At 51.7% G+C, this 26331-nt stretch overlaps 7 protein-coding genes and 2 non-coding genes across 10 annotated transcripts; 7 read left to right on the plus strand and 2 right to left on the minus strand.

Moving 5' to 3' along the window:
- Nucleotides 1-21: 21 nt before the first annotated feature.
- Nucleotides 22-6148, plus strand: Pmar_PMAR000716 (structural maintenance of chromosome 2, putative). 2 transcript variants are annotated; one of them, XM_002778841.1, is made up of 34 exons: nt 22-121; nt 175-272; nt 496-598; nt 654-842; nt 888-957; nt 1007-1088; nt 1130-1181; nt 1229-1275; nt 1329-1407; nt 1453-1556; nt 1627-1777; nt 1824-1931; nt 1997-2119; nt 2176-2310; nt 2400-2543; nt 2586-2750; nt 2801-2947; nt 2993-3088; nt 3136-3192; nt 3246-3369; nt 3394-3524; nt 3672-3773; nt 3899-4263; nt 4309-4391; nt 4454-4584; nt 4818-4929; nt 4981-5034; nt 5081-5142; nt 5184-5258; nt 5309-5429; nt 5478-5566; nt 5653-5796; nt 5849-5961; nt 6012-6148. In XM_002778841.1, the coding sequence occupies exons 1-34, from the start codon at nt 38-40 to the stop codon at nt 6049-6051; spliced, it is 3780 nt and encodes a 1259-aa protein (XP_002778887.1). In that variant the 5' UTR covers nt 22-37; the 3' UTR covers nt 6052-6148. The 2 variants fall into 2 exon arrangements, with proteins under 2 accessions (XP_002778887.1, XP_002778888.1); XM_002778842.1 differs by having other exon boundaries at nt 5318-5566.
- A 1281-nt stretch (nt 6149-7429) lies between these two features.
- Pmar_PMAR000717 (hypothetical protein) lies at nt 7430-7932 on the plus strand (the record flags this gene model as incomplete). The annotated part of the gene is made up of 4 exons (XM_002778843.1): nt 7430-7515; nt 7566-7683; nt 7743-7845; nt 7889-7932. The coding sequence occupies 4 exons, from the start codon at nt 7430-7432 to the stop codon at nt 7930-7932; spliced, it is 351 nt and encodes a 116-aa protein (XP_002778889.1).
- Nucleotides 7933-12962: 5030 nt separating this feature from the next.
- Nucleotides 12963-15605, plus strand: Pmar_PMAR000718 (hypothetical protein; the record flags this gene model as incomplete). Its single annotated transcript, XM_002778844.1, has 12 exons — nt 12963-13016; nt 13064-13196; nt 13255-13379; nt 13524-13612; nt 13651-13720; nt 13855-14116; nt 14161-14244; nt 14291-14348; nt 14392-14536; nt 14714-14815; nt 14857-15167; nt 15455-15605. 12 exons carry the CDS (start codon nt 12963-12965, stop codon nt 15603-15605), a joined length of 1584 nt encoding a protein of 527 aa, XP_002778890.1.
- An 86-nt stretch (nt 15606-15691) lies between these two features.
- Pmar_PMAR000719 (hypothetical protein) lies at nt 15692-17595 on the plus strand (the record flags this gene model as incomplete). The annotated part of the gene is made up of 9 exons (XM_002778845.1): nt 15692-15783; nt 16454-16573; nt 16624-16713; nt 16780-16855; nt 16895-17008; nt 17055-17158; nt 17198-17304; nt 17356-17448; nt 17495-17595. The coding sequence occupies 9 exons, from the start codon at nt 15692-15694 to the stop codon at nt 17593-17595; spliced, it is 897 nt and encodes a 298-aa protein (XP_002778891.1).
- A 580-nt stretch (nt 17596-18175) lies between these two features.
- Nucleotides 18176-20487, plus strand: Pmar_PMAR000720 (hypothetical protein; the record flags this gene model as incomplete). Its single annotated transcript, XM_002778846.1, has 4 exons — nt 18176-18429; nt 18618-20263; nt 20310-20365; nt 20412-20487. 2 exons carry the CDS (start codon nt 18176-18178, stop codon nt 20200-20202), a joined length of 1839 nt encoding a protein of 612 aa, XP_002778892.1. The 3' UTR covers nt 20203-20263; nt 20310-20365; nt 20412-20487.
- Nucleotides 20488-21072: 585 nt separating this feature from the next.
- On the plus strand, nt 21073-21471 carry Pmar_PMAR000721 (hypothetical protein; the record flags this gene model as incomplete). The annotated part of the gene is made up of 1 exon (XM_002778847.1): nt 21073-21471. The coding sequence occupies one exon, from the start codon at nt 21073-21075 to the stop codon at nt 21469-21471; it is 399 nt and encodes a 132-aa protein (XP_002778893.1).
- Nucleotides 21472-21656: 185 nt separating this feature from the next.
- Pmar_PMAR000722 (Formate--tetrahydrofolate ligase, putative) lies at nt 21657-24810 on the plus strand (the record flags this gene model as incomplete). The annotated part of the gene is made up of 19 exons (XM_002778848.1): nt 21657-21776; nt 21986-22119; nt 22173-22275; nt 22321-22438; nt 22486-22587; nt 22636-22790; nt 23017-23125; nt 23167-23237; nt 23281-23412; nt 23468-23560; nt 23608-23700; nt 23749-23828; nt 23878-23959; nt 24019-24082; nt 24133-24268; nt 24313-24397; nt 24445-24518; nt 24569-24651; nt 24704-24810. Exons 1-19 carry the CDS (start codon nt 21687-21689, stop codon nt 24808-24810), a joined length of 1911 nt encoding a protein of 636 aa, XP_002778894.1. The 5' UTR covers nt 21657-21686.
- A 385-nt stretch (nt 24811-25195) lies between these two features.
- On the minus strand, nt 25196-25267 carry Pmar_PMAR000723. Its single transcript has one exon. It is a non-coding gene; the product is annotated as a tRNA-Trp (tRNA).
- A 561-nt stretch (nt 25268-25828) lies between these two features.
- Pmar_PMAR000724 lies at nt 25829-25910 on the minus strand. The gene has a single exon. It is a non-coding gene; the product is annotated as a tRNA-Ser (tRNA).
- Between the last annotated feature and the right edge of the window lie 421 nt (nt 25911-26331).

Consider the following 26331-nt stretch of genomic DNA (forward strand, 5'->3'; position numbering starts at 1 on the left):
TGATGATGGGATTGTGTGGTAGTGTTACATTGTCTGTATGGGCGACTCCAGTACTGTATCGACGGCCGGCTTTGGTCCTCTATGGGCTACCATAGGAGCTGCTAATCAAGTCAATCAACATGTAGGCTATCGAGGCACGGCATGGCTCGGAGTTGGTGCATCCTTCTGTGGCAGATCGGATGTACTGCACGAACGGTGAAGCTAGTGTCGAGGAAACAGATATTTCTCATACTGCCGGACCAGGATGCTAGTGCTGGCTTAGAAGGGGGGAAGTGAGTAGCTCCTATGGTTCCTATCATACCGTCCACTGTAGGGAAGTATTCACACTGTGAAAACTCTGAGGAAATTTTTTTCGGAGTTCTCATTGTTTTCTGTACATTTTTACCCGGATTCGCATATCAACTTCTACAACCAGTGAGGGAACTTCTGAGCTCAACTGAGGAAAGCAATCATGTATTTCAGCACTGTCCTTCACTTCAGTGGGTCTGTTGTCAGGGCGGTCCGTATCTTCCCCTGCTCGATGAATCCTCTAGATAGCCTGCGTCAATGGCATGATGAGGGAGAAGTCCCGGAAAATGCAGTAGCTCTTTCTTGGGCGGTAAGCTGAGGTGTTGTTGCTGTGGGCACTTCGAATGTATCGACGTTGTGGTCAGACTTTATTAGGAAAGATGAAGTCCCGCAAGGGGCGGGTGAAGGTTGAAGCCAAGGTTATAGGCGAGGACGATAGGAACGCCTGGTGGATCATGTCTGTTAATAAGTTTGAGCCGGGGACGGTATCGTTCTGTTGCATGGAGGAGGAGTATAGGAGCTACTATATACGGCATAATAACGACAAGATAGATGTAGGAAGGGGATGAGCAGCAGTACTGGGGTGTAGTGTTTATCAGGCTTGTATAGAGGAGGTGGGTAGTGGTGGCTTCAAGCAAGCGGCGTCTTTCAACCTATTGCTGCGGTCTGGTAGGGTGCAGGGATCGAACCTGCGTCCTCTTGATATGCTTTGTCTCAGACTGCGATCCGAGGGTGAATCGAAATGGCAGCAGCGTACTGAATCTATCGGTTGACCGTAGCATACTTGAAGACAGTCAGGGGTAGTGGGATTGATCTTAACCGCTTTGACGGTCTCCCTCAGTCCCGACAAGACCGTGGAGTCGCCGTCAGGATCGACAGTAGAGGCGGAGCAAGTGAGGAAGTGGCCTGTGCCTTATGCGGGGTACTGGTAGTGTTGTAGGAATCTTCTATCGGTGGCCTGTTGGAGTCGGGAATAGTCGATGACAGGTGCTCCTGTGCTTTGGCGCTGCTCTCTGGTGGGCTCATTGTAGTTCGTTCAGTCCGCTCCGCAGTCGGGTAGGCGAGATAGAGGAGGAGGAGGACGGTGGTGGTGGTGGTCGGGATGACGACACTGATGTGGTAGGAAGCTCGTGGTTGGATAGGCTCAGTGGTCCTCCTGTTCAGTCCACACGCTCTCAGAAACGGACCCGAGATGTGCGGTCTGTTCCTAAGAAGACTAGGGGGAAGGTTGGTAACGGCGAAGAGTCAACACCGGAGGCTAAGCCGAGGTGATTGTGAGGACGGCTTGAGGAGATGATGGCAACAGCGAGTGCTTGCGTGCATTGTGTGATTTCTCAGTGACCCAAAAAGGAAGAGGCATGACTCGTTATCGGGGGCGATGGCGGTGTTGGTGGTATCGGGTAAGGTCGATAGGAGAGGAGGAGCAGACAGGGGCGACGGCAACCGTCTATCGACTGACAGTGTGTTCGGGCATGAAGAGCGACCCCTGGTGGGTATAGAGGAGCAGTCGGGGTGTCGGGGAATGGGGTCTTCAGGCCCGACCTAGTGAAGCGCGTGATAGCGTCTTCGACCTGACCATCGATCATGATGAGGCCCCCGACGTATCTCGTATCGATCCTGCACCAACCTCGGCTGTCTTCGAGGTGAGCTTATTACTGGTGCCCCTTGGCTTTGAGGCCGTTCGATCGACTGGCACGCGTTTTTCCAGGAGCTCGAGGAAGTCCGTCGAGCCCTGAGTATTGCCCTGGACAGAGACTTGGAGAGTCAAGAGGAGATCAAGCTGCTGCGTAAACAGTTGGAATCAGCGCGGAAATCCAGCAAAGAGTCTCGGGTGAGATCGCCTCTGTCGGGGGGCTTGGGGATATTCGCTTAGTGAACGTTGTATAGGAGCTGAAGCAACTACGGAAGGAGTTCGAGAAAGCTAAGCAAGGATTCGAGCGGTCGGAGGCTGAAGCTCGAGAGAAGATCAGGACCCTTAAACAGGAGCTGGTTCTCGAGTTGGAGGCTAAGGATGAGGCACTGGTGAGGAGCCGTTTGTATGTCTTCCATGTGATACTATCGTTTCTGTGTTGGAGCCTGGGAGTCTTCTACGCCTCTGTTTGTCGTTGCAGAATCGTACTGAAGCCCTGGAGGAGAAGTTGGAGGAGAAGCAAGCGAGTGAGGAGGAAGCGACATGCACTATTAAGTCGCTCAAGAAGGAGCTGAAGCAAAAGACTGAAAGGCTGAGGGCACTGCAGCAGAAGCCGGACGATGTGGTGGGGATATGGGAGAGCATGAGCAGCGTGAGGTCCTTACAGGCAACGACTGGTGATGACGAGAGGGTCGCTGGGCTAGAGCAGGAGTTGGAGGAAGCGCAGAGGCTTCAGGCGGAGAGCCAGGATGTTATCAAGGCTCTCAGGACGGAGCTGGAGGATGGAGAGGATAGGATGAAGAAGCTTCGGGAAGAGCTGGAAGAGGCGAAGGTGGGAGAGTCGGTTGTTGTGTGTATTGGTAGGAGCGGCTGGTGTTCTAGGAGGCAGCAACGGAGGGCACCGGGACTCTACGGGACGATCTGGAGGCTGCTGAAGAGGCGCGGAGCGAAAGTCAGGCGGCCGTGGTGGCGCTCGAGGCGGAGTTGGCGGAGGTGAAGGCGAAAGTGATAGAGCTTCAGGAGGAACAGGTAGGGGAAGGGTGGTTGTGAGTGTGGAGAGCTGCTTGTATGTAGGAGGCTGCTGATGCGAGGTGGCAGGAAGTACAGAGTGAGAAGCAGGCTAGAGAGGGCGAGATCAACGAGCTGAAGAGAACCCTCGAGTCGCTGGAGGTTGGTCTACTACTCGTTCGTCGAGTTATGTTGCCTTTGCTCGTCAGAGGTTGCCCTTGGAATTAGAGACAACGAAAACTGAGCGTAACAAGGCGCAGATTGCGGTGAGTGCTTCTCTTCCTCGTTGTTGTTGGGGTTAGTGGGATGATCGTCACAGATGTTCGGGCTAGAGGCGGAGATTGAGGCATTGAAGGAGCGCTTGGAGGGGAAGGAGAGGGAGATGAAGACGATGATGGCGGAGAGCGTGAATGGTAAAGAGGAAGGGACTAGCTTGAGAGGAAGTGGGTAGAGAGGTAGAGGATCAGGTAACGTAGGGAAGCCTCCCTTGGCCGCTGCTGGTACCGAGAAGCCAGCTGTTAGTAGTAACAGGAGGGAGTCGAGAGAAGCCCGTAGTCGGTTGAGTCTAGAAATGGACGAGGCGGTGGCGGGGCTGCTGGTGAGTTAAGAGGTGTAGGAGGGCTTCCCATCGCTCAATCTGAGCACACGAAACGTCCGAGCGGGAGTACTTGGCTCGTCTGGCATTTTCGCAGCTCAGTGTGGTCGTATGGGTTCTCCCTCGAGCTTAGCCTGCCCTTTTCTGTAGGGCTTTGGTGGTGACTTGGCGGCTGTACCAGAGGGGTGTCCTATCGCGGGTGACCAGAGTGTGGACAAGTACAAGCAGATCATTGTAGAGCTGCAGGAGAAGGTAGGTTGCTCATCGTTGCTGAACATATCACGGGGGTTGATCGGAGGAGACGACTGCATGAGGCGTGTTCGGGTGCTGCCATAACGGCATCGTGTTGCCGTTTATGAGCTTAACTGTAGCATCAGGTTAAGAAGCAAGATGGATGGTTGGACGAGTGCGAGTTCGACATATCAAAGTGGGAGGGTCGGTATAGACACGAGCAAGAGGAGCATGAGAGGACGTTGAGGAAGTACAAGGAGGCTAAGGAGGCACTAGAGAAGGCAGAGAAGGAGCGGACGGAGCTGAGAGCGGAAGCTCAGAGGCTGTCATTGCAGTTGGAGAGGGTATCGGAGGAGAGGGAGGCGGTTGAGAAAGCAATGAAGGAGCTTGAGGCTGCTGGTGAGGGCGGACTAGGCGACGAGAGCGTTGTGACACTGGCTCCTTTAGTGGCAGTGAACAACGTAAAGCCCGAGAGCCGCACCACATCTACTTCTACTAGTATGTCGATGAGGTAGTAGGCATGCAGGCATGAGATGGTGCATGGAGGGGTGCTTAGGAGCCTTATGTCTTACGAGCAGCGCTTCGAGGCGTTAAAGGTGGAGACTGCGAAATTGAAACAAGAGGCTGAGGCCTTCGAGGGTAATGTGTGCGGTTTAGGAACTGTTGTTGTCTATAGCTGATAAGCTTGTGTACTATCGTAGGTAGTAAACGGGTGGTGGAGACGAGAGCTGAGAATGCCGAGAAGAAGGTAGAGTTCCTGAAGGCTCAGAGGAATGAGTTTGAGGACACTCTTGAGAAGCTGATGAAGCAGATGGACGTCATCAGCGCAGAGGTCGGTCCTCCAGGGTTATGATGGTTGAGTCGCTGAGACAGTGTGGAGGGGGATATGCACATGGTCAACTACATGTGTTGGTGATGAGATGAAAATTCTAAGGAAAATTTGGGAAATTATTGTTGGCCTCCGTACACTTCTACTCGAATTCGTATATAAACTCCGTGAGGAAACTCCTGAGCTCAGCTGAGGAAAGCGAACATATATCCCAACCCTGCGCTTTCATGTGTTAGAGGACGCGGCTACTGCATGAGCTGTCGCTCGCCCAAGACGAATTGAAGGCTCTGAAGACGGGCATCGCGGGTGTGTCGGATTATAATACTGCTATTAAGGAGGCTATGAGGGGTGATGCAGATGTTGGCTTCACTTGCGGTTAATGGGCCTGTATCATTTCAGATGCTCAGCGATCAGCTCGTAGTGTCCACGATAGGGGTGGTGAGGGACGCGAGGGTGAGTGTTGCAACTTTGTATGTATGACGCCAGCGATGAGGGACAGATACTCCTCCAGAATGTGAGAAGACTAAGGTTGGGGAGTTCGCGGTGACGGGAGTAACCCAGGTGAGCAGTGCAGACTCCGTAGTCGTTATGTTGTTTGGAAGGAGGGGCGTGAGGAGGAAGGGCCGGTTAGAGTAGCAGAGAAGAGCTCCCCACAAGCGCCTCTCCAGGCCGCCGAGGTGGGAGGCCTCCCGCCCTCCGCCCCATTTGCGACTGTAATGCTGAGTAGGTGTTGCAGAGGAGCTCTCCTGTAATCGACACAGTAAGGTCAGCTAAAGGGAAGCCTCCTGGTGGTGACGGTGCTTTGTCACCTTTGAGCGTCCGCATGTCCGAGCTTGGACCAATCCAGAGTATGCAGCTCCACACTTGCGGTGTGAGTGAATATACAATGTCATCAGACTCTACTGAGGAGGAGCAGGAAGACAAGGAGAATGTGGCGATTGAGACTATTGTAGAGGAGGCGGCCGAGACGGAGGACGTAGCGAAGGTAGGTCGGAATCCCGGACTTACTCGATTGGAGGTGGTCTTGTCATCCTCCTTCCCCACGATCAAGGCGGCCTCTGTGTGTGGTAGGAACGGAGCCCCCTGAAACCGTCGAACTCTCAGCCGAAGATAACGCCGTTGAATCCCGGAGTAACACCATCGAAGATCGGCAAGCCCCGCAACCCTGGTGTTATACCCGGCGCCACACCTCTCACTATGTCGAAGCCTCACCGGGTGAGGCTTCCCTTAAGGACCTCTGTCGGTCAGCTTCTCCAACGTCGATCAGGTGCGCCAGCTTGCTGAAGCGTTCACGGCGAGTGCGTGTGCGGCAGCTCAGTCGCCGAAGAAGCCCGTCGAGCTCTTCGTCAAACCTCGGATCAAGAACCCTATCAGCTTCCGGTGGGCGCTCAGCTCCTGTGGGTTCTGTCAGGACTGGTATTCCTCCTCAGTGCGTTGGGACGGTTGGACGGCAAGCCTAATGACCACTGAAGGAGTCGTCCCTTCTCCATAGGGGCTGTGATAACCCAATTCGATGCATGCAAGAAATGATGCTCAATGATCACGGTATGAGATTATAATTCCTTATTTATGCACGTAGGAGGTGCTAGGCAGAGGTCCATAGATTTGCGTTTAGTTCTGTCAGCGGTAGCCCTAGTATTTGTGGGTGGGAGACTCTTGGTCAACCTGAGCTCGCCGGTGGTTGTCCAGTAACACTCGCCATGGAGGTGAGAAGTTTACAGGCTTCTTGAGAGTCCGAGACAAATGAGATGGCGATGTGGTGCGCAGCTCGAGATCACTCTTTCCTGCATGTTGCGCGACATGGTCGAGCGCTGATAATTCCGCTGTGGTACTCGCAGGCAGCCAAAACTACTGGAAACCTGAGCATATGTATTAGAGAGAAGTGGGGCTTTCACGGCGTAGGTCAGAAGATGCAATTACAAGTATCGACGACCGGCAATGGATGGGAACCTTTGCTGGGGGTGAAAAAAGGTAGCACGTCGCTACGAATGAACCAAACCTGTCACAATATCGATGCTCACAGTTATTGCAATTCCCGGATGCTCTCTCTGTTCGGGTAGTATGTTGCCTTCAATCACGCCGACGTCGGGAAATTGACAGGAGCCTTTTTGAGACATCTGTCCTCCTCCTCCTCCTGACGACCTATAGCGGACGATATTCTCATGACCTCCAATCCTCTGGCGGGGAATGAACTAACACAGGGGAAAGGAGCCTTGAGAGCAGGGGAGACCGGAACATCGCTCTTCTTGTGGCTCTCCAACCCGTGAGGAATACGAGTGATCTAGGAAGGTGTTGTAAAGGAGGGGTTGAAGACGACGCTGCATGGAGGGTGCTCCTGTCACATCGCAGATGACTCCGATAAGCAGCTGCTGAACAGCAGTAGGGGTAAGCTTTTCTATAACGTTGTATAATTCAAAGCTAGCGTCGACCGTTAGATAGCACCGTGGTGGTTGCCGACCCGTGAAAGCCATGGCAGTTTATCTGCAGTTGTTTTGCTACCAGGTGTTCTCCATGTCCGGTCTGTCCTTCATAATACTCGTTGTTGTTCTGCTGCTGACGGCAGACTCGCGTCGAATTCTATCTGCGACATCGCACTTCTCGGGTGCTTCGAGTGCTCGAAGAGTTGAGCGATACAGGAGCCCTGGAAAGGCGCCAGCCAACATCATTTATAGGGCGGCATCGTCCGCTGAGTGGGCACGGCTGAACGAAGATCCAGCTGTATATGAGCACTGCTTCGTTGCAGTGCACCTCGATGCTGCAGGGCGCGAAGTGAGATGGAGAAGAGCATCTGTTTTGATCCCGACTCTGCCTTTGAAAACTGTGCGCTTCTCAGACCATCGTCGGCTATATGTTGGTTAAGTTCAAGAGTGAAGATGAAGAAGAAGATGAACTCGAACTGGAAGTTGAATACGACAACATTGTCAAGGCCGGCCTGTGATAAGCTCCAACACACCTTATGGTACTCTAATGCTTGTTATTCCCAGACCGGCGAGCCATGAAGACGATGAGCCTTTGATCGCCTACATTGCCTGGGTTGAGGTCTCTAAAGGATGGGAGGGGAGACGTATAGGCATAACATTAGTATCAGAGGGGATTCGAGAGGTATGCTCTTGGTTCGTTTTGGGTGTGTTAATTCTAGGGGCCTCTGTTTCCCTGTACAGTTAAGACGTCTGTACCCTGATCTAGCAGCCGTATGGGCTGCCGTTTTGGATGATAATGAACATTCTGAAATGCTCTTCCGCCGTTTGAATTTCGAAAGGATTGGTAAGTTCTCAAGGTTTCTCGTCTGGTGTAGGAGATTATTCAGGAGGAGACTCCAGCGACATCCGTGTCCTTTACTTTAACAAGTAGATGCACGGGACATTCTCATTTGATTCATCTGTTATCATGACGTTGATACTGCACCATTGTGGGTTGTGTTGTTGCTGGAGTGAAGTTGGATTGGGTACTCGCGAAATGTATATAAATGCACCAGAGGTGAAGTCGATCCCCGGTGACACTCGCTATGGAGGTTGGCGGTTTTACAGGCCCCTTGAGAGTCTGACGTTTGCGAGACGGTAATGTGGCGCCCAGCTCGAGATCACTCTTTCCTGTACATTGCACGATATCCTCGAGCGCTGATAATTCCGCCATGGTACAAGGCAACCGAGATTTATAGGAACCTGAGCAGTCATAAGTTGCCGTTGGTCTGACAATGACCTCTTATTATGGCAAAACGAGGGCATCGAGCCTCTTACGGTATAGCTCAGAATGCGATCGCAAATACCGGCATTCGGCGATGGATAGGAATCTTTGCGGAGAGTGAGAAGTGTGGTATGGTGCCTCGGGAGTAGGTCAAAGCTATCACGTTATTTACGCGTTCATCACGAAAACTGATGTTCACATTCATCGCAACTTCTGGACAATGTGTTGGGTTGATCATGCTGATGTCTCCACACCATACCTCCTCCTTCACATCCTCGCTCTCTACAAATCCTCATCTTGCGGCTGAGAGATCATACAGGAGGAAACCTAAGGGATACGAAAAGTAGAGGAAGCGGCACCGGGGCGAACTAGCGAGGTTATCGCTGCTGTCGTGGCTCCTCAACCCGCGGAGGATGCGAGAGATCCGGAGAGGTAGCTGAGCTGTCTCATAGGGCTAACGCACTGCAGAGGTTAGTCAGTGCTTGTGGACTCTTCTGCAGGGGAATCTACTCAGTGGATTTCTCCGATAGTCGAGCTCATCATCGACGGCGGTGGCCAATCGCTGTACTGCCACTATCGTGATTGTCTCCCTGTTTGCGGCCAAGCGAAATGCCACGCGGAGTCGTTTGTACGTAGAATGGACAGCGCCACTTGAGCATATGGCTAGGACAACGAGACATCCGATCGGCAAATGACGATGAATTTGTATTTGACTTGGCGCACAGCGGAGATTTCAGGTCCAATATGGTGGTGGACCGCCACCATGGTGGTGGGCTCGTAATTCTAACCTCTGTGGCAGAAGGAAGGTTCATGATGAGGTTGACGATTCGGTTATAGGTATATTAGGGTTGAGGGAGTGATGACCCGCGAATAATTCATCTGAATATCACAGGGACAGTAGACTGTGATGGTGAGGATGAGGAGGAGCTGAAGGGAAGGGCTGCGTAACAGTAGAGTGAGAATGGGAGTATTGAAGGGATCGCGCCGTCGGCCGTATGGAGAACGCAAGGGTTGCGATACTCGAACTTACTCTCGATATCAGCAAGTCTGGGGGTTTCGGGAAATGAAATGATAAGACCGATGATTTAATCCATTTGAGCAAATAATTTGCACGCATGCTCACGTTCCATATGCCAAATCTGATGCTAAACAATGTGGAATGTGTGGTAAGCAATTATTAAAGATACAATACCATCATGTTTCCAAAAAATTGGTCAACATCGGAAACGAAGTGGCGCACAGATTGTCTGCCCACAAGTAGACAGTCAGGATACGTCATTGATTCCTAAGGTAGAGGGTGGGACTGAGAAGGCGACATGGCGGACGATTCCATCACTTTTCAGAGGACTTCGATTAGGAGTCGATGACCAGGTGTATGGTTAGATACTACCATATCACTCCAGAGCGTCGTGCATACAACGCCAGCGTTTACGATTACTTGCTTGCATTGTGGTCATAGGCTGATGAGGGTCATTACGGTGTACCACGATCAGCTTTGGTTGTTCCTATACCATGTGTTTTCCATGTCCGGCCTGTTCTTCATAATACTCGTTGTTGTTCTGCCGCTGACGACCGACTCGCGTCGAATTCTATCTGCGACATCGAACCTCTCGGGTGCTTCGAGTGCTCGAAGAGTTGAGCGATACAGGAGTCCTGAGAAGGCGCCAGCCAACATCATTTATAGGGCGGCAGCGTGCAGAGAGCGGCCTTGGCTAGAAGAGTTCTCATCTCCATATAAGCATTGCATCGTTGCAGTGAACGTTAATGCTGCAGGACGTGAAGTGACATGGGGAATAGCATCCGTTTTGATCCCGGCTCTCGCGTTGAGAGATGTGCGCTCTTCAGGTTATCGTCGGTCATATGCTGATTGACTTATCGTTGTCGGAGCCAGATGAAGACAAGGAGATCGTCAAGGCCGGCCTGTGATAAGCTCCAACACAGCTTTGCTGCTCAAGCGTTTGCTATTCCCAGACCGGCGAGCCATGAAGACGGTGAGCCTTTGATCGCCTACATTGCCTGGGTTGAGGTCTCTAAAGGATGGGAGGGGAAACGTATAGGCACAACATTAGTATCAGAGGGGATTCGAGAGGTATGCTTTCGGGTTTTCCAGGTTATACAGGTAGGAGCTGCTCCTTTTCCTCTGCAGTTGAGACGTCTGTACCCCAACCTAGCAGCGGTATGGGCCCTTGTCGCGGATACTAACAAACATGCTAGAAGGCTTTTTCACAGCTTGCATTTTCGAAAGATTAGTGAGTCCCGAACGCCCCTCGGCTGGTGTATATCATTGGCATTCAGAGAGAGACGACTGTCACATCTATGTACATTACTTTAACAAGTAGACACGTGAGACATCATCAATTGATTCATCTGTTGTCATGAGGTTGATGTTGGATCTTCGTGGTTGGTTGTGTTACTGCTGGAGTGAAGGTGCTGGGTACTTGAATGGAACACGGTTTATAGTAAGGTCCTTCGTAACGAAGGCTTCGTTCACTCCTAACTGCAACTCCATGAACCATATCAATTAGAGATACCGACATAAAACCGCACGAGTTGCACTCGATGTTGCTAGGGAATGGGGTTACACTAAAGTGAGTGTCTATCCTAGTGTAAATCCTAAAGTCACCTCCCGACACTTTATTCCCTTATCCAATTTGTCCTTCGACAGTCTGTTAATCTATAGGCAGCAACCGAATGGTGTGGAATGTCCAGTTTGTGCTGAGCAAGACGGCATAGACAGACGGTGTCACTAAACTGCCTGTCCTTAATCACTAATAGTGGTGGGAGACGCCCTAAGATGCCAGTAGTAGTGGGAATCATATCTTGCATGTCTTGGAAAATCGTGCACTTCCTCAACGCTCCCTAGACTCGTTGCGTCAATGACCATTGTTCATCCCATCAGGGTGATGGAATTCACCAAACTTGATCCCATCCCTCGGCCAATCGCAGCGGGAGCTGTCAAGATCAAAACTGAGGCCTTTTACAGGATGCAATACTTCCGAAGTATAAGCATGCTCTTAAGGCCGAGAATAGGTCAGCCTTGTCCTCGCCATTTCTCACTTTAATCAAGGGCAGTAGCCTGAGAGCAGAAGAACGTGATTGCTGTATCATGTATTGCTCGTTATTAAGGACCGTTTCAATCGCCATTTCTCACTGTAAAGATTTGTATATACACTCGCTCGCCAAGAGTGAAACCGTTGCAGTGTAGAACATGGCATGTAATAACAAATTAAGATTATACTTTGCATCCACACTCTTGTGGAGTTGTGTTCTCATTCGTCATGGCCGATGATCAGTACAGTCTTGCCCGATGGGGCCACTTAGGTTGGTCATCGTAGGTACCAGAGACTCCGATATGACCAGTGTTGCGTATAGCCCTGTTAGTAGGCGGCAAGTGGATGCCACCCATGGTACTCGGATGGAACTCCTCACACTGGCAGAGCAACACTGCCGAACGGTCATAGACCGACTGTTAAGGCTTCTGTGGCGGACATGCTGTGGTCGAAGCATGAAGGCTTCACGACGTCGTTGCATTTCGGGATGATCGCAAGCTCATAGCGACGGGGGATGGATCGGGACAAGTAGTAGTAGTAGTAGTAGTAGTAGTAGTAGTAGGGATCGGAAGGCGCTATAAATGAGAAAGGTCATGCGGTACGGTTGAAAACTGAAGACGAAAATGTCAGATAGAGATCGCTATGATATCGCATTTAGCGGCAGTAGAGGTATAAAGTAGCGATGGTGGGGTATGGAAGATGTGCAAGCATCCCCGCCTCTCTGTAGGATTCAGACAATGATCGCATCACTTCCAGAAGAATGTCGCTATTCTCTGTGGATGCTGGATGTATTTCGAACAATTCGTATTGGGTGTTTGCTGGTCGTAATGAAAAAGTGGTGAAGGCATTGGGTCATATCAACTCTAGGATTACCGCTGAGGTCCTCACAGAGCAACAGATGCTCCCTTGTATGGGCCTGTTGGAGATGTTTGATCAGCAGCTCTGAACGGAGTCCCGTCCTTCCATCACCCTCCCACTACGTCAATGTAGGTGGTATACTACTGCATGGTGTGTTACTTCAACTTTCACACAGGAGGAGTTTTGCGTTGTAGTTATAGTCCTAGCCTATATGAGTTGCAGCAATTGTCCCAGATCGTGGTGAATCTATAGCAGCGGGTTAGCAGGGCAGTAGCCACAGCCATATTCCTGATGTTGTCACTCTCGTCATGCAGTTTACCCACAGTCAGTATCCCTCCATCCAAGACTAGACCAACGGAGCGTCGCAATGTTAGAATACAGAGCACTCCTTATAATGTCGGTCGGACTTTGTAGCGGTTCCATAGTGGTCGTATTTGTGGTGGGCTACTAGAGTGGTTGGCTGGGCGAGCGCTGATATTCTTTGCAGGTTCGCAATGTTCGAGTGCAAGTGAGGAACACGTCGAATTTCTCGGTAGGCAAGCGCTGATCTTAAAGACGGTGTGGGTTAGTGGCTGACTTCACTTGCTTACTGGTTTCTCACTTGAGTTGTGTGAATTTATGATGAAGTGTATATCCTCTCTGAGTGCTTCAGGCGCAAATTTCTGAGGTTGATCTGATCCCAGAAGATCCTATACATCCAACAGAAGGGGAGATCCTGGCCTTTCTCAAGTGAATTTCATGGCGCGTGACAGAGATCACTGAGCTACTTCTAGGAAAGTGACCCCTCATATGCTGGAGGAACTCACTAAGGCGTCTTCGGGTGTTGGTTTTGGCGGCATCTCGGTAGTCTTGGTGGAATCTTCGCTGTGCGCGGTGTCTGCTTGGAACAGGTTGACCCTGTCATCACAGCTAGTGGCGTTGGTGAGGTTGAGTATGGTCATGAAACGGTGGAGGTGGTGAGGCGGTTCGCCAACAGAATGTTGATGTCTGACCACTCGCTCGCTGAAAGCGGCATTGATAAATGTAAAAGAGGGCCGCTCCGTCCTCTTATTGTTGGGGGTGTTGGAGCCCGTGATGACAGGTACTTGCATATGTTGGTCGGGGAATGGTTTGGTCCTTGCGGGAGGGCTGGGATTTCGTGAGCAGCGTGGTGGATGGGGTGCTGGAAAGGATACAGTAATGGAAGAAGGCGGAGCGAAGCAGAATGTGATGAGGTGTTCAGCATCATATCGTGGTCTGGCGGCCTTTCCGACATGATGATAACTCTAAAGGAGCGTTGATTCCCTCGAGGGAGTTGGAAATTTTTGGAAGTGTAGGGAAGGGGAGGTGGATTTTGGGAGGTGTCCTCAGGCCACCTCAGTGTCCATTCACCCACACCGGCCCTCGGTGCTGGCGGCGGGTACTAGCTATGGTCAGGTCTACGTATGGGATTTGGAAAGGTAGTCTCTGTGTAGGGCTCAGCATGACATTGGAGTAGGTCTGGTGAGAGTATGCAGGAGCAAGGAAAGGTGTTGGGAGATAAGACGGAGTTGATATCGGATGCCTTGGTATGCCGACGCAGGAGACTGCCCCGCTGCGGGCTGCTATTCGATGATACCCTCATCTACGGGGTTGTGACATTGAGAACTCCAAGTTCAGGTTTTCCGGACGGTAGCTGATCGGAAGTATGGCCTCGGGGAAGGTGTCTATAGCCTCCAGTGGTTGCCTCGATCCCTTGATGGCCACATGTAGCCTCGCTATGGTTCGGCTATGGGCGGCAGCCACCCCTAGTAGGGTATCGGACTTGGACATGCTCCTCTGTGCATCGAGTACTGACGGTAAATGCCTCGTGTGGGACCCATGGGCACGAGGCGGGGGGCATGGCCATCCGGTCCCTGTGACGGGGTTCGTCATACCTCGGAAGAAGGCTAATCGGTGGATGGACCGTGACAGCATGCTGGAAGGTGACCATCGTGATCAGCGGCGATGGAGATGGGATGGTCACTAGGTTGCCGAAGTATGGCGGCTCCTATCGCTGATGATGCTGCTCTTACGCATTGTATTGTTGGTGGAGAGGCTGGTAGTGTGGCCAGTAGGTGTCGGGTGCCGGGATCGAACTTGGGACCTTTTTTGGGTAGGGATTCCTCTGAGGCTGAATGACTTATTCACGAGAGAGCAAATGCATGTTAGCTCACAGTGAGGGTCTCTCACCCTACAGCGCCATGTTAATGCTCCATAGATATACGTGGAAGAGTGACGCCATGGGTGTATTGAGGGGAGTGCCGGAGGAAGGCCGACAGAAGTTGGTCATGCATGTCGAGGCTTACTGTGCCCTGCAGGGCATTACCCAGATCACATCAGAGATCATTTACGGGTCGGTGGCTGTAGGAAGCGTTGAGACCGAACCTACACCATTTTTTAAGGAATTTTCTGTTACCCGTTTTGTAGTATGAAGAACCAGCAGACTGTGGGAAGGCTATACTGCTTGGAGGTCCACAATCAGGTCCCAGCCGCCGAGCTCGTTGACATATCCGGCCCCAGGGAAGTCCTCAGCATGCCAGGGCCACACCCTCTCCACGCCGGTCACAACAGTAGCCTTCTCCCCTTTTGTATCGAGGGCCTATGCTACTGGAGGGGCTGATGGCAAGGTTATGATCTTCAATGTGGGTGGGGTGTGGTATGACGAGCCTACTGGCAGTTTTAGGGCTTGGTCGGGACCGCAGTATTGACAATATGGCCTTTCATGGGAGCTACAGGGGAGGGTACTCCTTCCGTTACCTCGATCAGTTGGTCCTGTAGCCGTCCGGCTGTGCTCGGGGTGGCCCTCGTTACTGAGCGAGGAGGGGCCGGCGGTGTGGTCTTTTATGACCTCGCGAGGCCTGGTCCATGCGTGCCGGTAGTGGCACTTGAGATGGAGGGAGGCTGTGTGGCTTTATCCAGCAATCCGACCCAGAGGCAGCTGTGGACGGCTGTGAATGGTAAGGGCGAGGCGCAAATGCTCAGGGTTGGACACGGGTAGGAGGCCCCTCTACTCCGGCTTTATGGAATTTCCTCCTCTAGACTGAGCGACCGTGTAGTGGGCGAAGAGAAAGCGTTGAGGGCCTTGCTAGAGGCGGGTTGGGTACGTTGATGAGTTGCCATGTCTCACGGTGGTCGATGGTTGAGGTGTTGGGTTATAGCTTTCATTAATAGGAGGTAGTAGCAGGGTCGGCTCGACCCGGTCGAGTAAGGCATCACCACGGGGCGTGGTCAGCTATTGATGTTCCTTTCACGACAAGGGTGCACACCGCTGTGATTGTCAGCCGGTTTTGGAGTATACTCCTCCCCGGCATCGACTTTGTGGCTTTTAACTACCAGCGTTTCCTTTGGTGTGGTGACGCTCCTACTCGTGCTAAGTCTTGGGTCAGTCTTAAGAGCAGGGAAACACCAGCGGTTGGTATACTCGGTGGTTGAAGTTGATTTTTCATGGCCGTTCTCTTCTGGCCGTCCGCCCTTTTGCGAATCTACGAAGATAAGGAGACAGCGGAGTGATTGCACTGATGTCAGCTTCTAGCCCATTGAATGATGATGAAGAAGGAAAGGAAGAAGAGGAGGAGGAGGGGACTGATGTGTTCGCTACTGCCAGCTCTGCGTAGGTTGTAGGGCTCCACAAGGCTACGGCCATCCGTGCTAATGGTCAGGTTACAGCCACGAATCACCGGTGTTGTGATCCGCTCCCGAAGCTCCTCCTCTACTGCAGGGAGTGGTATGGTCGCTACTAGGACCTCGAGGGTCGATAGGATTCTAGACTTGCCCTTTGAAATGCTGCAGGGCCCCTTGTCGTACGTCAACCTGGCTCGTGGTTTCTCTTATTTTGCATTTCTGGTTGATGAAAATTATCAAGGAGGCCAGACTTTGGGATTCATAGAGGTCTCGAGAAGTGGACCAAAATCATCTTCCGTTCTAGATGGATTTCGAACTCTGTGGAAGTGCTCATCACGTCGGAGAAAATGACGTTGGAGTATTCGTCTCGTAGTTGAGACTGTGAGTACCCTTGATATCGATCATAATGTAAATCACGGCTGAATCTCGACGAGATGCCTGCGGCTTCATCGCCGTCTGTGTGAAGGTTCCTCGACGTTCCTTCCCTTGAGAGAGTCAGCACAGTGTGCGCCGCCCTCTACACGGCGTCAAGGCAGAGCTCAGTGTGGATGCGTTATTCGAGTACGATGTGGCAAAGGAGTGGTATTGGAAATCACTCTCATCATCATCCCAGAGATCGAGGATCCCATCGAGGGTCGTCAACAGTGCATGTACCGCAGTGGAGTCCGCTACGACGGCATGTACATCTCCAAATGCCAATACACCAGGCGGATCCAAGAGGGAGCCTCTCTAACCGACAACCGTAGACGTCTGGTGGTCACCTACTACCGTCTCTTGAGGTACTAAGCAGTGGCTCGTGGTCATGGTGCTCGATGTTGGCTTCTATCAGGTTCCTCCCTTCCGGCAAGCTCTTGATGCTACGTTGTGAGCCGGCCCAGCTACCAACGCAGTCTCAGCTCCAATCGAAGCACTCGAACTCGTAAGCCCTGTTAAGACTAATTGCAATGAAGTAGAAATTATTAGAAGAATATGTTCTTCTGTTCAGAGGCCTACCCGATGCTGTAGTGAGGAATCTGGAGATAGCCAAGGCGGCGAACAAGCCAGTGAAGGACGCTATCGATGTGAGCATATACGCCCCATTGTGGAGATACTTTCTCTAGTTGCTCCGGGACTATGATGTCGATCGTGGGTTCGTTGGAGTGACTTCCAGCCGACAACAGAAGATCATCGACGGTGTCGCGGAATGCAAATGGAGTTATCCAGAGGGCGACAAGGTGAGTGACGCCCTTGAAAACTACTATGATTGTACGATGTTTTTAGAGTGTGGTGGAGTTCTCATTCATTGATGGCGATGAGCGATGGGTTGGGTCGTTGGGCGTGGAAGCCGCCAAGACCAGGCCGGGTTATCGACTGAAATGGCAAAGGTGAGTAGTACCCCAAATATCACACACCATCTTCATCAGCTATCGTTACTGGTCGAGGCGGGCCCTGGTCGAGAGGCTTGCGGATGAGCGTACAGTCCGACGGGAGCTCCTGCTGACCCAGCTCAGGAGGGCTAATGCCCGTATTGGTGGGACCAGCCTTATTGCCACTGAGTGTATTCACCTTTACGGTTTTTCAGATGGAAATGTCGTGTTGGCTGATGTTCTTCGAGACCTCGAGCAGATGGATGACGATTTTCCAGAAGAGGACAATTCCATCCTCGACGGATTGAGTACTCGCGTTGCTTCGCTCCGCCTTTTTTCATATTCGCCCTGCAGATCCCCCGCCTGATTTGGTCGAGGAGATCAAGTTGCCGAATCGTGAGCATTTCCCTCCTTTCCGGTTCAAGATGTTCAAACAGTTGTCACACTTGTTCTAGAGTAGCTTGCTATGACTATTTGTTGTCGGTCTGCTTGTTCTGCCATCTGCGTCGAGTTCAGTAATAGAAGTGCTTCTCGCGAATGTCCGACTGAAAATATGCCGAGAGACCCTCACTCTTGGCGACATGGAAAAAAACTGTATTTCTTCTTGTGTTGAAATCGATGAGTCTATGCCTTCCGGAAGGGCTGGCTTAGGTTGAGAAGTTTGGTTTTAATGACTAGAGCTTGTTTGCTGGTCACTGACTATGGCCCCTTTCCCGAGCAGGCCATCAGGGCCGTCTTACGCCCCTCCCAATATCTACTGTCCACGAGTATTACGGGGACAGTACTGGCTAGAGAGGAAGTCCGGCTACCACGCCGACAGGACCCGTGGAGGACCACCGCAGCCTCATAGCGGTCGTGCTGGCCCCAGCGAGACTGTGACTTATAGCTCGAGTACCGCATACGGTGTTGAGCCCATGGATGGTGGGTGGTATGACGATTGTGAAAATGGTCATGGCTACGACCACGTCTACTCCCAGGGTGTAGAGCCTCAGGCTTGTGATGATGGTGAATACTACATCGACACCAGGTGGGCGAATGACCAAGATGGTCTTGATGAGCAATGCTCTAGTCCCCACTGTTACGACAACGTCCAGTGTACTGGGTCGTATTACTCTCAACGTGCTCACTCTTGGCAGCAGCAGGAGCAAGCTGTGTCCGGTGCTTGGCCTCGGGACGGTGCGTACTCAGGAGGGCGCTGTCAAGAAACGATCCATGAGGAGGGAGTTTGTGGTGGAAGGAGCAACCACGATAATGGAGATTCGTCGTCTGCGAGATATAGTGAGCGGACAGTGAGGGAGGGTCCGATTGGAAACTCTGGTGGTGGTCGGAGTGAATTGGAGTGGCAATGGCAACGACGAAGAGACGAAAGTTATGACGAGCGGGATGAGTCTAATCACGACCACAAGCATCGAGGTAGGAGGAGGAGTAGCAGTCGTCATTCGCATGGTAGCTATCGAAAGAGTTCCCGTCATCATAGTCATCATCGTCGACGGGATGAGCGGCGGGAGAGGCGAGATCGCGATGACCACAAGAAATTGCATCGTAATCATAGTCATCAGCGTCGTCGATTGAGGGTCGGTAGTGACCACGAGCATGGAGCCAGTGGTGACCGTCCTCGCGGCCACCATGGACGACGGGATCGCCATGGTGGCCGTGATGGTTCGGGTGGACATCGGGAGAGGAGACGATCTCGTTGTAGTCGAGGGGAACAACATCGACACCATAGGAGGAGGCAGGGCTCGGTGGAAGGCAGCCAGAGGAGCCCTAAGGGTGGTAAGGATATGGCTCGTGGAGTAGCAGAGCATCGACAGTCCTCGAGAAGGAGGAGGCATAGGAGGAGATCTGAAAGCCGCTACCGCGATGGTGCGTCAACTGAGTCCGGTGGTGACGCGGGGAGGGTCGGTGAGCTGAATCGACGTCGGGATGATCTGGTGGAGCAGCTGGTCGAGTTGGTGAAGGAAATCACTTACGTTGAGAAGAAAAGTGAGCATCGGCTGCCCCCGACGGTTATCCATAGCACAAGTACTAGTGCTAGCTCTGTCAAACTGCGAGCTACCCCGACAATACCGTTCCCTAGTGAGGATGGTGGGCCGGCTCACACACCTTATACTCCACCCCTGCCACAGTCGACTGCTACTGTAGCGGAGAAATCATGGCGAGAGCGGCATTGGAGCCAATACACGCCCGGTGCTCAGGCTGAGATAGCTGCTATTGAGGCTGGCTACTACGGCTCCATCTATGGCAGGCCGGCACCAATCCTTGACTATTCCCAACGCAGGGAGGAGTGGAAGGAGGAGGAGGACCTATCGCCTAGGAGCCTGGCCGCCCGAGGGAACCTTTGGCCATCTCGAAGGGACTATTATAAGGCTAGCGACTCGGTAGGGCAAGAAGTGGTAGATGATGTCGTCCATTGTGATCCGGAGGGTTCAGAGCAGAGGCGAGATGTGTGGTATAGAAGGAAGTGGATGGAAGATGCTTGTGATGATGAATGCTATTATACTGATCATATAGACCAATGTGCGTTGGAGGAGAGGGTGATGGCATTCGAGTACGACGCCATTGATGTCGATGCTGCGACCCTTGGCGACCAGCAGGAGGTCTCCAGCAGTGTTGACGTCGAGTATTCGCTGAACGATAAGAGGGCAGTTGTGCCAGCAGGGAAGGGTGATGAGCATAACAACATGCTTGCGGCTACAGAGGTTGTTGGTGGTATCGCGGAAACGATCTGCGATGATGTACTTCTTGGCTCGGGTGAGGGCTCTATGTGTGAGAGGGTGATAGTAGAAGGAGGAGAGGGAGATGGTTTGGTTCAGCCGTGCTGTTGCTCTACAGCAGTGGTGGAGGATGGTGGAGTTGACGACAGAGTGATAACTGAATGCCGTAAGGACTCTGATGATTTTGTAACGGTGTCCAGCTTTGTTGATGCGGAGGAACCCCAATTAAATATCGATGTTACGTGTATGAGCACGTCAGAGCGCTTGATGAGGCTCTTCGTGCTCGGTGATGATTATGATAATCTACCACCACCTCCACCGCTGATGCAGTCCCGGGGAAGTCGGTGAAAGGTGGACGACAAGAGGAGCAGTGTCATAGAAGAAGTAACGATAAATGAGCCATCCCCCAGTGAGTCCATGATGGCGTTGTCAACGCTGACGTCCTCGTTTATAAGGTTCCACGACTGATGCTGGTATCATGGAATGTAGCATATCACACTTTATCTATAACGTGAGGTCTTCTCGCAGCGTGTGCAGGAGCATGTGTTTCCTAGCAGGTACTCGTCGAGTGAATTCCTGTCCAATCAAGCCGGTTCATTGCCCCGCCTGTATTCCGAGACCAAGTGCTGCCGCAGTGATTTGTTTGATTTCAATCGACTAGAAATTGTGTTCAACGGTTAGGAATTTCTCAGTCAACTTTACTGATGGACAATGACAAAAGACTGCCTCTTCCAAATGCAGCGGATACTGGTCGGCCCTTGGTCACCGCCAACCTGTCTGTTGAGGAGCTTCTGGACAACTTTCGGCTTCGACAGAAAATGGGCCTCATCCCCGACCGTGTGGTGCAGCTAGAGCCCAGCCAGGAGGATATACTCCGCTTATACTCGGAATCTGTGAGGGCTTATGAAGAGCTCTATGCACCTTATAGTAGGTCTGTGAAGTCCCTAAGGCACATTCCATCATTTTCAGGAGATCGCAATGACCGAAGGATCACGTCCCCGACGGCTGGGTCGGATCGCAATGCCGTGGGGGTGGGCCCGTCTTCGCCGTCGTCGAGCCCTGATGACAGCGGAAACTCGGGCAATCAACAACAACGGGGCCGCTCGGACAGCGCAGAGCTACCTGGCCTCTATGCAGAGCTCAACACTGTCAGGCGGGACAAGGCTGCATTAGAGCAACAAGTGAGAAATCATTCTCACTGCGCTCAGTTGTGTAGGCATGCAGATAGCGTATGGTCAGGTGAGTTCCCTTAGCGAGAGCCAGATGGTCCTCAACAACCAACGCCGGCTACTAGCGGACCAGCTAGAGACCGCCCGTGCTCAGGTCGAGCAGTGCAAAGCTGAGAACTCCCGGTTGAAGGCCGATATAGAAGTAAAGGTCTCCGGCCTTGTGACGGATCTGCACGCATGCGCATGTGTTGAATTTCAGGCGATGAGAGAGCGGCGCCGTGACGCCAGCGGGCACGATTCGGTCCTAGCACGCGCCGTCAGCCAGTCGTCCAAGTTGGGTGGTGCTAAACTCGAGTTCTATCGAGAACAGATGAGCATCCTGGCCCGAGAGAACCAACGGCTGAAGGCTAGACTCTCAGACTACGAGAGCTGTAGACGACCCACTTGAGTGTAAATTTAGTGACAATTTCCTGATCTTGATTTCTTGAGCTCCTCATCACTTGGCGCCACTACTTTGTGTCGGCTGTTCATGTACTTAATCGGGCCCGTATACTCGGGAAGTATACTGTTTGGTAATGGAGAATTGAATCTTTAGGAACTGCATGTTACCTTGGTTGCCCTATCGGATCTTTTAGTCTTTTCGACATATATAATTGTCGCGTGATGACTCCTGCTACAGTCCTGTTACCGAGGCCCCTGGCTGAAGGCTCAATCCAATCCCCAGTGCCGTCGGACATCGACATAGCTCAGAGTGTAAACCACGGTGCAGTGTGGGGGGAGAATATGCACATAGTCAACCACATGCGTTGGTGACAATAGGAAAATTCTGTGGAAATTTCGGCAGATACTTGTTGGTTTCTTGTATGTAAACTTCTATAATTAGTGAGAGAACTCCCGAGTCGGGAGTCCCGACCTCAGCTGAGGAAAGCGAACATATATTCCAATGCTAATGGTACCTGCAGGTGGCCCCGGTTCACATCCGCAGCGTTTGCGAGTCGCTGGGTCTCGACGATGAAGATTATGATTGCTACGGCAAGTACGCCGCCAAGATCAACCTGTCTGTCCGAGAGCGTCTGGCTAACAAGCCGAATGGAAAGTACGTCGTTAGGATCCCTCTCGACCGCGGGGCTAGTCGGTGGTGAATCGCAGGTATGTTGTTGTGGCTGGAGTGACACCGACCCCACTCGGGGAGGGGAAGAGTACTTGTACCGTGGGGATCAGTCAAAGCCTTGGGGCGCACTTGGGGAAAAAAGTATAACCCGGCCTAACGCCCCATCCCAGTGCCGTCGTCGTTTAGGTTTTTACCTGCATCCGTCAACCCTCGATGGGCCCTACTTTTGGTATCAAAGGAGGGGCCGCGGGAGGGGGCTACTCGCAGGTCATACCAATGGACGACTTCAACCTTCACCTCACTGGTAAGGGGTCCTCCTTGCGAGGTCAGTTCCGAGTGGACTCCTATTAGGTGACATACACGCTATCTCGATCGCCAATAACCTTTTGGTGGCTCAGCTGGACACGAGGATATTCCACGAGAACACTCAGTCTGATAAGGCCCTCTTTGATCGTAACCTGGCCGTTCCCCGCTATATTATGTCGGTACAGCCACTCGCAGGTATTTGCCCGATAATGAAAGGCGGCACCCGCAAGGTTTCGGCGTCTATACTTCGTCGTCTAGAGCGTTTGGGGTTGCCTACAGATGTGGACCAGCTGGATGAGGAGGGTGTTGGCCGCTTGGTCCGTCTGGACATCGATCCCGATACCATTATGGTGGGTACTGTTGGTAGTGGTGGAATATATGTTCGCTTTTCTCAGCTTAGCCCTGGAGTTTCCTCATATTTTTACGGTTTTATGCACGAGTTCGGCTATAAGCGCTCAGAAACCTACAAGGCTTTTCCGAAATTTTCTCAGAATTTTCACCATATTGTTACCAACACACGTAGTTGACCATGTGCAGATTTCTCCACATTGGGTATTGAATTCGTCCGCTCTACAGGTGAATCGAGTTGTTGACGTTAACGACCGTATGCTCCGCAAGATAACGATCGGTCAAGGACCCAATGAGAAAGGCTATACTAGGGAAACCCAAGTGGATATTGCTGTTAGTAAGATCCCTATATTGGGAGGGGATAGATAGCGAGCTCAGGCAGCGAGTGCATGGCTATCCTCGCACTGGCGACTAGTCTGGAGGACATGAGAGACAGACTGAGGAGGATGGTACAGCACAACTGTGCCAGTGTGAGATCACTATTACCATCAGGTCGTTGCCTACAGTAAGGCGGGCAACCCTGTGACGGCAGACGACCTTGGGGTTGCGGGGGCAATGACGGTGCTTTTGAAAGACACTATCAACCCTACTCTTATGCAGACCCTCGAGGGAACACCAGTTTTCGTACGACCTTGCAGTGCCATCTCTCACCGTTGTATGATGGCCTTCCTTCCCTCAGGTCCATGCGGGCCCGTTCGCCAACATCGCCCATGGCAACTCCTCGATCGTTGCTGATCAGGTCGCATTGAAACTCGTCGGGCAAGATGGATATGTAAGGTTATCATCGCAGTATGCCATTCAGTTCGTTGCTGCATTTAGGTTCTGACCGAGGCCGGCTTTGGGTCGGACATCGGGATGGAGAAATTTATGGACATCAAATGCCGCTACAGTGGACTCCGCCCGGATGCCATCGTAGGTCTCTAGAAGCGGCTGAGCTTGGCGCTAGGCGTGGTGGTGTAGGTCCTCGTTACTACTGCTCGTGCCTTGAAGAGCCATGGTGGCGGCCCGGCAGTGGTGGCTGGGAAGAAGATGGACGACGCGTGAGTTGATGATCGGTTTTGTGGTTTTGATGAAACAATTGTTTCTCAGGTACACAACAGAGCGACTTGATCTAGTTCAGAAGGGTCTTGGCAACCTCCAGGCCCATATTGATATTGGAAACCAATTTGGGGTAAACTCCTCTGAGAGGAGTCCTCTTAAATCTGTTCCGTCGAGCACTTGTATTATTAGGTTCCAGTGGTCGTGTGTGTGAACAAGGTGAATACGGATTCTGATGCTGAGTTGAAGTTGATTGGTAGCGGTCGGAATTGATGACCGACGATCCCTTTGTTTCTCTCTTAATAGTTGATGACGCCCTAAAAAGTGGCGCTGCAGCAGCTGTGGTTTCGGATCACTGGGCCCGCGGTGGCGAGGGAGCTGTTGACATCGCCAGGAAGCTCACCGAGGTCTGCGAGAACGTCAGGTCGGATTTCAAGTTCGCGTAAGGTCGTCGAATGATATTTCCTCGCGACTTTGTACTTTCAGTTATCCTTTGGACATCTCGATCAAGGGCAAGATTTCTGCTATCTGTATGAAGATCTACGGTGCTGTGGCGGTAGAGTATGAAGAAGTGCGAAAGCCTTTACTCGGTGCCCCGTGATAGCAGCTTTACTTCAGGCGGCAGACTTGGCGATAGAGCGTTTTGAGAAAGCTGGCCTCGGCAAGCTCCCGATCTGTATGGCCAAGACCCAGTAATCGCGCGTCTCATTTGGTCTCGAACTTGGTCGTGGAATGACTGTAGATACTCCTTATCGGCGGACGCCACTCTGCGTGGAAGACCTACCGGATTCACCATAAAAGTGAAGAGCTGTCGTGCTGCCGCTGGTGGGACGATGTGGACCTGTCCATACTTTCCCTGAATGAAACTTCCATGCAGGCGCTGGATTCATCTATCCCCTTCTTGGGCCCATCATGACAATGCCCGGTCTCCCCACACGCCCATGCTTCTATGACGTATACGAATGTTCCTTCTCGTTCGGTTAGACCCAATGCTTCAGGTCGACATCGATCCGTCCACCGGAAAAGTCGAAGGACTGTTTTGATGGCATTCGCAGCTGACGGATGAGTTTTATTTCCATGTTTTTGAAGAACTATGTTTCAAGTCAAACCAAATACTGATTTTGTTGTCCGTATGGATGCGCGAAAAAGCTTCAAACTGTTCCAACTGGGACCTTCTGTTGGCTCAGCCAACTTGGCTGCACTATGCAGCTAACGTTTTGAGAGAATCATAAACCGTCTCCAATTACTTCTAGAATCTCTGTCAGAAATGCTGACTCAGAATGCACATGCAGCCGATTCGATGATGTCTAATTACTTCGGCAGTGTAGTACAGTACCATGCTCCCACGCAAATTCCCAAGTCTGTAATATGACCCCGGCCCGATTCGAACGGACAACCTTCTGATCTGGAGTCAGATGCGCTACCGTTGCGCCACAGGGCCTGTGTGGTGGTGTAGGGTAGCCTCGTATAGGAGTACACACATACTCTTCCGGTACAATATTGACCCTGCGAACAGTGTTATAGAATGCAGCTGCGAACGAGTAGTTTACCAAATTTGCATGTAATAACTGGGTCGACTGAATGTATGGTCCAAGACGCGTTTGAGTCTTTACGAGGTTTCGGACTCATGATTAATAATCGCGTACGAGTGTTGGTTGAGAGTAGCGCGTTGGTACAGTGAATATCTGATCGCATTGGTATGATGCTTTGATTTCTTCATTGTGTACTATCGTACGACGTAGCCATTTCAGCGGGCCTGCTTCATTGCTCATTGAATTGGTGTATTGAATTGGTGTTCAGAGAACGTCTTTTCTCAGCTACACATGTAGGAATTGTGATCACTCGAAGCCTCTTCGAATACTGCCTCTCCCAACTTCGAGTAAATTGACCACCCCACTATGCCATGTCTTGAGCAGATGGGATCATCACATTCGTCACGGGGCGTCTGGTAGTTGGTAGTTTCAAGCCAGTCTTAAATGGGACAGTTGGTCAACTCAAATAACGACAGCGGCAGGACTCGAACCTGCGCGGGCAGAGCCCAGTGGATTTCTAGTCCACCTCCTTAACCACTCGGACACGCTGTCAGTGATGGACCATTGCCGCTGACTAATATCATGATGTTGTTGGATAGGCTAGAGTTGTCTAAAACCTATGGCACGATATACTTCAAATTCCGAAGAATCAGAGACCTTCCTCTAGAGACGCTACTCCGGCCCTCTGTCTCAGTCAGAAAGAACGGATCTTTATTGAATGGGTCTACCTCATCCATCGTGCAAATAAATGGCATCGCCAACTCGCAGTATTAGGCGAGACAGTGCGAATATGCATCTAGGCTTGTGCACTCTAGACCAAGCTGAACTCCTATATCATAAATAAACCCCTTCTACACAGATTCCATTACGAAAGGCCTAATGCTATTGTTGAAAAGTGTTTAACACGAGTCTGTGAATTTCCATCCGCTAGCTTGCTTCTACGAGCCTCTCTCGAATGGAGGCACAGTCCCAA

This window comes from Perkinsus marinus (assembly GCF_000006405.1).
Source record: "Perkinsus marinus ATCC 50983 genomic scaffold scf_1104296948084, whole genome shotgun sequence".
Taxonomy (NCBI): Eukaryota; Perkinsozoa; order Perkinsida; family Perkinsidae; genus Perkinsus; species Perkinsus marinus.

What these genes read in the sequence shown, in the direction of transcription:
- Pmar_PMAR000716 (XM_002778842.1), top strand. Translation starts at nt 38, where the DNA reads ATGGGCGACTCCAGTACTGTATCGACGGCCGGCTTTGGTCCTCTATGG. An exon ending in AATCCAGCAAAGAGTCTCGG is followed by an intron (nt 2,120 to 2,175) that starts GTGAGATCGCCT and finishes AACGTTGTATAG; the next exon opens with GAGCTGAAGCAACTACGGAA. An exon ending in AAGAACCCTATCAGCTTCCG is followed by an intron (nt 5,962 to 6,011) that starts GTGGGCGCTCAG and finishes ATTCCTCCTCAG; the next exon opens with TGCGTTGGGACGGTTGGACG.